Source organism: Solanum tuberosum, unplaced genomic scaffold (genome assembly GCF_000226075.1).
Source record: "Solanum tuberosum cultivar DM 1-3 516 R44 unplaced genomic scaffold, SolTub_3.0 scf00737, whole genome shotgun sequence".
NCBI classification, from domain to species: domain Eukaryota; kingdom Viridiplantae; phylum Streptophyta; class Magnoliopsida; order Solanales; family Solanaceae; genus Solanum; species Solanum tuberosum.
In genome coordinates, this window is record NW_006239650.1 from 15518 (window position 1) to 26082 (window position 10565).

The 10565-nt window shown below is 38.4% G+C and overlaps 1 protein-coding gene across 1 annotated transcript; it reads right to left on the minus strand.

Annotated features, from left to right (window-relative positions):
- Positions 1-254: 254 nt before the first annotated feature.
- LOC107058977 (uncharacterized) lies at positions 255-1052 on the minus strand. Its single transcript, XM_015305290.1, has one exon. The coding sequence runs from the start codon at positions 1050-1052 to the stop codon at positions 255-257; it is 798 nt and encodes a 265-aa protein (XP_015160776.1).
- Between the last annotated feature and the right edge of the window lie 9513 nt (positions 1053-10565).

The window sequence follows — 10565 nt, forward strand, 5'->3', positions numbered from 1 at the left end:
GCTCTCGATCAGGTCCATTACTTCTGTCCACTGTACAGGCCAATTGATGCAGGGAAAAACAGTATTGAGCAGGTAGAAAATATCTTGGAGGATCATGTATTTGACTCTACTGCTGTTGGATTTTTTTCCCCCGTATTTAGCTGAGCATATATTCTTCCATAGGTTCCAACAGACCACTATGGGAAGTGTTTCGATGAGAATTTTGTGGTCTTCATTCTTTCCTTGAATATCTCTCCAACTCAATAAATGATTACTCAATGAGGACTGTTGGAAAGTAACTCCCATTGGACCTGAAAATACTTTCCAGATATGAGTGTAAAGGGGCCTTGATTGAAGATATGATCCACATCATCCCATCCTTTTTTAATGCAACAGAAGCACCTCACAGGCTCGACCCCGAAGGTTGCCAATTTTTCATTGGTTGGTAGTTTATTTCTTAATGCTCTCCAAACGAGAAAGGACATCTTGAAAGGGATGTGCTTATGCCAAATCTGTGAATTGGCCACTGCATTATTCTTCCTAAGTCTGCAAATTTCCCAGGCTGAAGCACAGGAGAAATTTCCAGAATCGTTAGGCTTCCAGACTGCAGTGTCTTTCACTCCTTGTTGGTAATGAAACTTAGTGCTCAAAATATAGGGAATGAGCAGTGGTGGAACCTGCTGCCTCAGCTTTCTTTCATTCCATTCTCCATTGACAAGAAAGTGCGCAATAGTGGCATTATTAAGGCTTGAAATATTGTTGGTATAATTAGCAAGCGCACCTCCTCCCAACCAATCATCCCACCAAAAGGAGCAACTTCCAGAATTAATTTTCCAAGTGATATGATCCTCCACTTTGTTCTTATGCTTCATCATATATCTCCACACTAGAGATTGGCCTGTGTCCACCTTCTTTGCAACTGGATTGGCTCTCTGGCAATATTTGGACTTGAGGAAATGATCCCATATTGAAGATTTAGCCCTGAAGTTCCACCATTGCTTATATTGAAGAGAAGTACAAATATATGTGAGTCTTCTGATCCCCACACCTCCTTCATCATAAGGCAAGCTCATGGTTTCAAGTGATGCCTAATGGTCTTTCCTTTGATCCTGGTCTCTGCCCCAGAAAAAGTCTGCAATAAGGGACTTGATGTATTTAATAGTAGTACTGGGAAGTGAGATTGCAGCCATAGTGTGAATAGGAATGGATTGCAAAGCATGCTTGACAAGAGTGATTTTCCCCCCAAAGCTTAGTATCTTTGCTTGCCATCCACAAATCTTCTTGGATACTTTCTCAACCAGCTGTGAGTAATGGATGATCCTCTGTCTACCAATGTATAGAGGGCATCCAAGATATGTGATTGGGCTGTCCTTCTGTGAGAAACATGTGACCTCCTGTATGCTGTTGATGATATCTTGGGAGGTGTTGGATGGAACCATAAAGTGACTTTTCTCTTTGTTGATAAGCTGATCAGAGGTGTGTTCATATTCCTCTAAGGTGTCCATGATGAGTCTCATAGATTGTCTGTCTGTTGAAGTAAAAATAATCACATTGTCTGCAAAACTTAAGTGATTGATCCGAGGGCCTTTGGGCACCATGTTAAAACCTCTATACATTGGATTCTGCTGAGTCATGTTAAGCATTCTTGATAAAACCTCCGCACCTAAAATAAATAGGGCCGGAGATAGAGGATCACCTTGTTTGAGGCCTCTAGTTGAGTGGAAAAAACCATGTCTGTGACCATTAATAATGATTGAATACCAATTGTTACTCATGATTCTCCACACTAGGTCAATGAAGAATTCCCCAAAACCCAATCTCCTCAGCACCAAACAAGTAAAGGACCAAGACACTCTGTCGTATGCTTTGGTCATGTTTAATTTGATTACAACATTGTCTCCCTCTTTAGGCCTCTTGATGCCATGAGAGATTTCTTGTGCTAGCATGATACTTTCTATGATGCTACTCCCTCTTACAAACCCTGATTGATTGTCTGAGATGAGCAGAGAGATGATATCAGCCAGTCTCATGCTTAGGAGTTTGGAAATGATCTTGTTTGAGAAGTTACTGAGACTAATAGGCCTGAGATCAGAAAAATTGTTAGGCTGCTCATTTTTGGGAGGCAAAACCAAGCATGCATGTGACATGAACTTGGGCATAATGTGACCACAAAAAAGGACTGTACAGCAGCTAGCAGATCCTCTTTAATGATGTTCCAGCATGCTTGATAGAACTTACCCCCCATATCATCCGGACTAGGTGTTGAGTTTGGGTTCATGGCGAACACTACTTGATTTAGTTCATCCAAAGTAGGCATTTCCTGCAATTTCTGATTCTGCTCAGGAGTAACTAGAGTAGGCAAGTGTTGAAGAATGCTTTCATCAATTCTGCTGTTCTGACCAGTAAATATTCCTTGGAAATATTCACAAGCTGCTTCTGCAATCTGAGCATCACCTTGAATCCACACATCATTGCTTGTACAAATTTTATGTAGAAAAAGTCTTCTTCTTCTTCACCTCATCAAAGCATGGAAATATTTGGTGTTGGCATCCCCTTCCTTAAACCATTGGAGTTGAGTCTTTTGTTTAAGAATAGACTCCTCCAACTTCAAATATCTGATATAGTTGGCATTCAGGGAATCTAACTGCTGTCTAAGAGTGTCTGTGTTATGTGTAAGATGTTCCTCCTCAGTTTTCCTGATAGTCTCTTCAAATTATTTTACTTTAGCATATATATCTCCATACTCTTTCTTTGACCAGTTGCTAAGAGTGGATGTTAACCTCTTCATTTTCTGATGAAGTAGCCATATAGGATTACCAGTGACCTCTCTCTCCCAACACTTTCGTACAGTTTCCATAAAATTAGTATTATCCACCCAACAATGTATGAACTTAAAATACTTGGTGTAGTTCTCATTTTTTCGGACCATTTCCATCAACAGGGGGCTGTGGTCTGAGCCAACAGAAGGTAGATGTTCAATAGTAGTTTGCGGCATAACCTCTAGCCATTTGTCATTGACCATGGACCTGTCCAGCCTCTTCCAAACTCTAGCCTGTGCAGTTCTTTGGTTGCACCAAGTGAAAGGTATCCCTGTAAAGCCTAGATCACTTAAGTCACAAGTTTCAATCACACTGATGAACTCAAAACTCTTATTCATATTGGGGTTTAGCATTTGGGATTTAGGGTTTAGGGTTAGGGTTTAGGGTTTATGGTTTCGAGTTTAGGGTTTATAGGTTTAGGGTTTAGGGTTTAGGGTTTAGTACATTAGGTTTAAGGTTTCAGATTTAGGATTTAGGGTTTAAGGTTTAGGGTTTAGAGTTTAGGATTTAGGATTTAGGGTTTAGGGTTAGGATCTAGGTTATTATGGTTTAGGGTTTAGGCTTTTAGGATTTTAGGGTTTAGGGTTTTATGGTTTAGGGTTTATAGTTTAGGGTTTTGTCTTTCGGGTTTAGTGTTTACGGTTTAGGATTTAGAATTTAAGGTTTAGAGTTTAAAATTTAGGGTTTATGGTTTAGGGTTTAGGGTTTAGGGGTGAGGAAGACAGGAAAGTAAGAAGAAAAAGAACGGAACCCCTTGTAACTCACTTCACTATTTACTTAATGACTCAAAAATCAAGTTGATCAAATTTCACAATTTTTCAACTTAACAATTAGGGTTTAGGTCAAGCATTCGGCAAACAAACGGAAACGGGGTTAGGAGAAAAGTCACAATGACCACAAATAGAACTCAACCTAAGCGAGTATGACATGATCCGAAATGTTTAACAATTGTCATAATTAAACAAACATATACGAGATAAAGATAGTAGGATGAAATTTAGCTATCAAATCGGCTTATCAATGTTCGGAGCTAGAATACCAAACAAACAATGAATCTTTGCGATCAAATGAAAAACCGTAAGAAAAGGGACTGAAGACACAACAACTCGATCACTTTCCGCGTTAAAATTAAGCTAAGGTATGCCACTTATGTTAACCACAATATTGCAAATCAGCTAATGCAGGGAAACATGGGTCGCAACAACATTTTAATCATGAAAGATTTCGGAAATTGATAAGCTTAAAATGTAAGAAACCAATTTGAACAAATGGGTTTAATATGTTTAAGACTTATACTACCTATAATCAACTATCCCTATAATCTGAAGCATAAACAAATCAACAGAGGAAAATATGTTTTGAGCATACACGAGATAAGAACGAGAGTCGCTTAATTGCGTAAACGAGCAGCCACATTCCACAAACTAAAAATAAGAGCGCCTTCAAACTTACAAATACAACTTAAATATACTAATCACAAAGACGCAACACCAAAGGGAGGAGCCAAGTTCTTAATCATAGATATTCTAGACATAAATCTCATACACAAACAAGTTCTATGCCTCAGTTAACTAGAATACTGACTCAAACCCGAACGACCGGGCATTAGACACCAAAATAACTAAGCACAGAGACATTCGAGCAAAAAAAAAGAATCTACAGAAAGTTCAGTTCATGAACGGAACATCCAGTACGGGTTAATGATCAAGAAGGAGTTTACCTTCCCGAAGGTAGCGACCTGAAGACGAAACGAGATAGAAGCGACACTTCCACCACGAAACTCGAACACGAACGACAACCCCAAAGTCTGGGCAGCAGTATTAAACTTAGACACCGAAACCAATTATCTCCTTTGTTTTCTTGAGGCGTATTTCGTATGAATTTTAACTGTTCTTGTTTAGCTTAGCTCTATATTTTCTCTCCCAAAAATCCCACAAAATCTTCTTATCCTCCTCCTCTTTTTGATACTGAAACAATAAAGTCTTATATAGAAAGGAGCTAGGGTTCGACTTTGAGGGGGGAAAGGGCTGAAATTCGAATGGAAAGGGCCTAATTCGAAATTCAAATCCTCAAAAATCTTACACCATTAAGGGAAAACAAGCTTATTTCTGAAATTTCAACTCCATTCCGAAAAAGGAATGGAGTATGGATGGCTGGATCGATTCCCATCGTCCTTGGAGCTCAACGTGGCCTCATCCCACAACCTGAAGGACGACAATAGTATCTGGAAACACGGAAAAGTTGTACAAAAAATGTACCAGCCTGCTGAAGGAGACGTTGGGGTCATATTTCCATCTATCGCCGTGTCCTCTACATGAACTCACCACCGTCTGAGGGATGTGAGGCGCGTATGGCATTGGTGGTGTCGTTCTCGCATCTGCCATTTGCCAGCCGTGTATTGCTCTGTTTTGGGCGTCATTTTCTGTAGTTTACACTACTGGTGGGTTATTCTTTGTTGAACAAGAAGTGGGCTGAGTCGGGAACAGGGAATTGGGTTGAGTGATATTGTTTTGGGAATTTAAGAATGGGCTGGACGGTTGTTGTTGTTGATTATTAGTGTAATGGGTGTATAGAAGGAGTGGGCCGGCTGGGAAAAGGAAAGAGGGCCCAAAATGATCTTGCAACAGGTTTAACGTTTTGGCAAGGAATGGATTGGATTAAGAATTGGCCAAATGATTTGCAGAATTAGCCAATTGAATTTATAATGTAACCAAATTGAATTTGATTAGCAAATTCGGCCAATGTTAAAATAAAATGAGTTGACATTAATTAATTAACGAGTTTCTTAGTTTTGACAAGATAAAATAACTGACTTAATTATAAACTGATTAATTCAAAAGTGTAAACTATTATATAACTAAACCAATTAGTAAAATATTTGAGTGAAATAAAATCTTTTTAATGTGATTTTCGAATATTTATAAAATGTATTAACCATATATATAAAGAATATGTAAAATATAAGTATTGTCTAAAAATTATAATAAGTGACATAACTTATTTAAAATAACTTGCAAACTATTTTTTTGAAATTTATAAAACCAATTGTTTTAAATCATTTGAAATCTAAGAAGCTCGAAAATTAATCGTTATCGGGGAGGGTCAAAATTGGGTGTCAACAACTGTCCCTCATTTTACTCGGATTGATGCCAGAAATTCGAGGAAAATGAAATTGACAAATCCAATTTTGACCGACCACACCTTCATCCAAAGAAAAAGGGACTTGGTACAGACTTTAGGAATTATGGCCGAACCCCGAAAGTGGGTTTCCTACATATCTTAGGCTATATGAGAATTCAGGCCGCTTGTAGTTAGATACGCTTGATTTGACGCACAATATGAAATTTTTTTTCAAAAGTCGTCCCGATATCGGATTATGAAGAGACCGAAATGCTTGGGAATAAGATTTGAGAGCGAATGTTGGAATACAGCCGAGTTTCAACATTGATCCCACCTACATATCCCCCCAACTTAAGGAATCAGGCTGCTTGTAGTTCGACTCTATCGGTTGAAAAGGAAATCTATTATACAAGATAACCTTTGGCTCTGGAAAAGTGACAAAGTGAGTCGGGTATGAAAAGGAGGCTTGTAACCTCGTAGCCATGACGGTGGCGCGCTTCACACCCATAATTAAGAACTTACACGGACATGATTTCCAAAGTTCTTGGTGTATCGTCACTCAGATTGGAAAGTTACTTCCGGTAGACACCAAAAATTTCCACACATACATCTTTCAAATGTCAAAAAATATGATATGTCGTTAGGTCGTGGACCTTGGACATGATTTTTGGCAGTTTTACTAATAGACTTAATACGCCTTGGGTATTAAGCCGCCTTAGGCTAATGCTAACATTTGGATTTGGTTTCGCTTTACTCTAGGCAGACAAGAATTGGCTTAGAAATGACGGTTACCCGAGTCGGACAAACAACGGGGTGAAGTCTAATAAACGACGTTGGATGACCACAAGCCAACTATTCGTTTATCACTCCCAAAAAATTTGACTTGTATTTTTTCTGAAGGACAGCCGTGGTAAGCCACGTAACCGCCTTTTTTCCTAATGCTATTTATTTGCCGTTTGGCGGAATCAGGTGCCATGAATGTCACAATCAATATAAGATACAATAATTTAAACAAGTAAACAGTTAAACTCATAGCCAAATAATTAATCTTAAGTTTAGAACCATTCAAGTCCCCAGCGGAAGTTGCCATTCTGTTTTATAGGAAAATATTATTTAGACTGGTTTTAGAGTCGCCACTTAATTTTTGAGGAAAATCAAGAAAACTACTGTTTTCAAAAGACTAAAACAGGAATCTAATGAAAACTTAAAAGGGTTTGGGGTTCTTATTAGCATTTCGGGAAGGGTTTGAAAGTACCTGAAATGCCCGCTAATACGCGGTTATCCGACAATTAATTACTTGGCTAAAATAATTTTAACTTAGCTTGATTTGCGAAATTGAACTATTTTATAGTTAAAACTTATTTTAAAGGGACAAGGAAAAGTATTGCGATATTATCTAAGTTAAACATCTTGATATATTATGATTCAATATTTTAGGAAACGAGTATTTAATTAGTTAATTTTTAGAAGATTAGTTTAGAATGACTATCTTTCGGGGAATTAAATTGTAGTAACCTTAAGACTAACAACAAATATTGACAGGCAAACAGATATAACATAATAAAGTAAAGAAGGAAATTTGGGCCCAAGTCTGGTTTACTGTTCGCCTGGGCCAGTAGTTGGGCCTAATCTTTTTTTGGGCCGAAGGCCCATTCGAATCACATGCATCTGTCTTAGTCTAACAAAAAATATTGTTCTTTGGGCCTCAGACTCAATTTTTCCACCTGTCCTAAATTCTAACAAGATAATAATAAGTAAAATAACAAGGGCTTAGGCCCAAAATAACAAAATACAACTCTGAATTTGGGACCTTTAGGCCCATCTTCGCGTTTTCGTATACACTAGATGTATACTAGTGTATACAATCCTGTATTAACTCCAAACACCTATATGCCCACGTCAAGGATATGTTCTTCAATTTGGAAGGTCAATCGACTCAACAAAAGGTTATTAGGCTTCTAAGGCCCCATAGGAAATGCGAGAAGAAGGTGGAGTCCGTGAGGACATAGGCAGATTTCACATGCAACAAAATCAAGTAAACTTATGGAGAAACATTGTTGACCATTGAGTAATGATATGTTAAAATTGGAATTTGGGTTGGAGGTGTAATTGTTAGGCATGAATTAATATTATTATCATAATGTTAGGGGGTAAGAAGATTGAGGTGCTGTAGTTATATGGGTCTACATAATGATATATATATATATATATATATATAAAATTAATAACTGAGCAAGCACAGAGAAACAAATGTTTCACATACATATATTTATACCCCATAGATAGTGACAAACATACAACCATAGATTAAAATGAACTAAATTCAAAAATTAATTTTACGGTAAATTCATTCAAATGACAAAACCGACGGACTAGTTTAACCAAAATAAAAGGCAAGGAGCATAAGGCGGATGAATGAATCCCAAAAGAGATGAACTAATAATATGCATATTGATAAGAGGAAGACAGGAAAGTAAGAAGAAAAAGAACGGAACCCCTTGTAACTCACTTCACTATTTACTTAATGACTCAAAAATCAAGTTGATCAAATTTCACAATTTTTCAACTTAACAGGAATAATGACTTTCAAGCATTCGGCAAACAAACGGAAACGGGGTTAGGAGAAAAGTCACAATGACCACAAATAGAACTCAACCTAAGCGAGTATGAAATGATCCAAAATGTTTAACAATTGTCATAATTAAACAAACTTATACGAGATAAAGATATTAGGATGAAATTTAGCTATCAAATCGGCTTATCAAAGTTCGGGGCTAGAATACCAAACAAACAACGAATCTTTGCGATCAAATGACAAACCGTAAGAAAAGGGACTGAAGACACAACAGCTCGATCACTTTCCGCGTTAAAATTAAGCTAAGGTATGCCACTTATGTTAACCACAATATTGCAAATCAGCCAATGCAGGGAAACATGGGTCGCAACAACATTTTAATCATGAAAGATTTCGGAAATTGATAAGCTTAAAATGTAAGAAACCAATTTGAACAAATGGGTTTAATATGTTTAAGACTTATACTACCTATAATCAACTATCCCTATAATCTGAAGCATAAACAAATCAACAGAGGAAAATATGTTTTGAGCATACGCGAGATAAGAACGAGAGGCGCTTAATTGCGTAAACGAGCAGCCACATTCCCCAAACTAAAAATAAGAGCGCCTTCAAACTTACAAATACAACTTAAATATACTAATCACAAAGACGCAACACTAAAGGGAGGAGCCAAGTTCTTAATCATAGATACTCTAGACATAAATCTCATACACAAACATGTTTTATGCCTCAGTTAACTAGAATACTGACTCAAACCCGAACGACCGGGCATTAGACACCAAAATAACTAAGAACAGAGATATTCCAGCAAAAAAAAAGAATCTACAGAAAGTTCAGTTCATGAACGGAACATCCAGTACGGGTTAATGATCAAGAAGGAGTTTACCTTCCCGGATGTAGCGAACTGAAGACGAAACGAGCTAGAAGCGACACTTCCACCACGAAACTCTATCACGAACGACAACCCCAAAGTCTAGGCAGCAGTATTAAACTTAGACACCGCAACCAATTATCTCCTTTGTTTTCTTGAGGCGTATTTCGTGTGAATTTTAACTGTTCTTGTTTAGCTTAGCTCTATATTTTCACTCCCAAAAATCCCACAAAATCTTCTTCTCCTCCTCGTCTTTCTGATACTGAAACAGTAAAGTCTTATAGAGAAAGGAGCTAGGGTTCGTGTCACGACCCAAGCCTAGGGCCTAGACGTGACCGGCGAATGGGGAACCCGAAGGAACCCCAAACAAGGCTCATAGCGTATCATTACACATCCTTGGTCGCGGAAGCAAAAAAAAAAAATGACCATAAGCGATAAGCATAATCAAGGGGGAAATCGGGACTAAGGGAACAAGAGAAACAAAAATAAGAATGATACAAAAATACCATAGATGAGTCAAGCTCAAGCATAATACACAACTTGTCCAACACCACCTCTAAACATGAGTACTTAGCGGGGGCCAAGACAAACTACCGGGCTCACCCTCATAGTCAAAACATAACTAAAAGGAAAAGTCTTATACATAGCAAAAGATCATGAGCAACGTCCCCGGAATGGAGGACTCACCAATAACCTTGATAGAAAATCGTATTAGCCACGCGGAGGAGGATGGTCAAGCGGTGCTCCGGTCCCTACATGGTGACATCATGTAGGCATAGAGTATGCATTAGTACGTTTGAATGTACTACGTATATGGGATGCAATGCAATGCAACAAGGGATGGACATCATAGGCAAAATGCATAATCGTACCCGATAGATAGCATATTAATGAGATGATATGTATAATGATGCTTACATAAAATAAATCATATTTAGTGGGGCGTACAACAAGTGTGGTAAGGGACCATCAATATAGTATTTCCAAGGCCTACCACCCCCTTGGAGAGGCGAAAGAGGTACAAACCCCTCAATGTGGTTACCCGGGCCTACCACCCCCCGAGCTAGGGACCAAGGTACAAACCCCTCGATATGGTTATACGGGCCTACTACCCCCCGTACTAGGCAACCAAGGTACAAACCCCTCGATACGGTTACCCGGGCCTACAACCCCCCGAGCTAGGCTTGGTCGACTCACA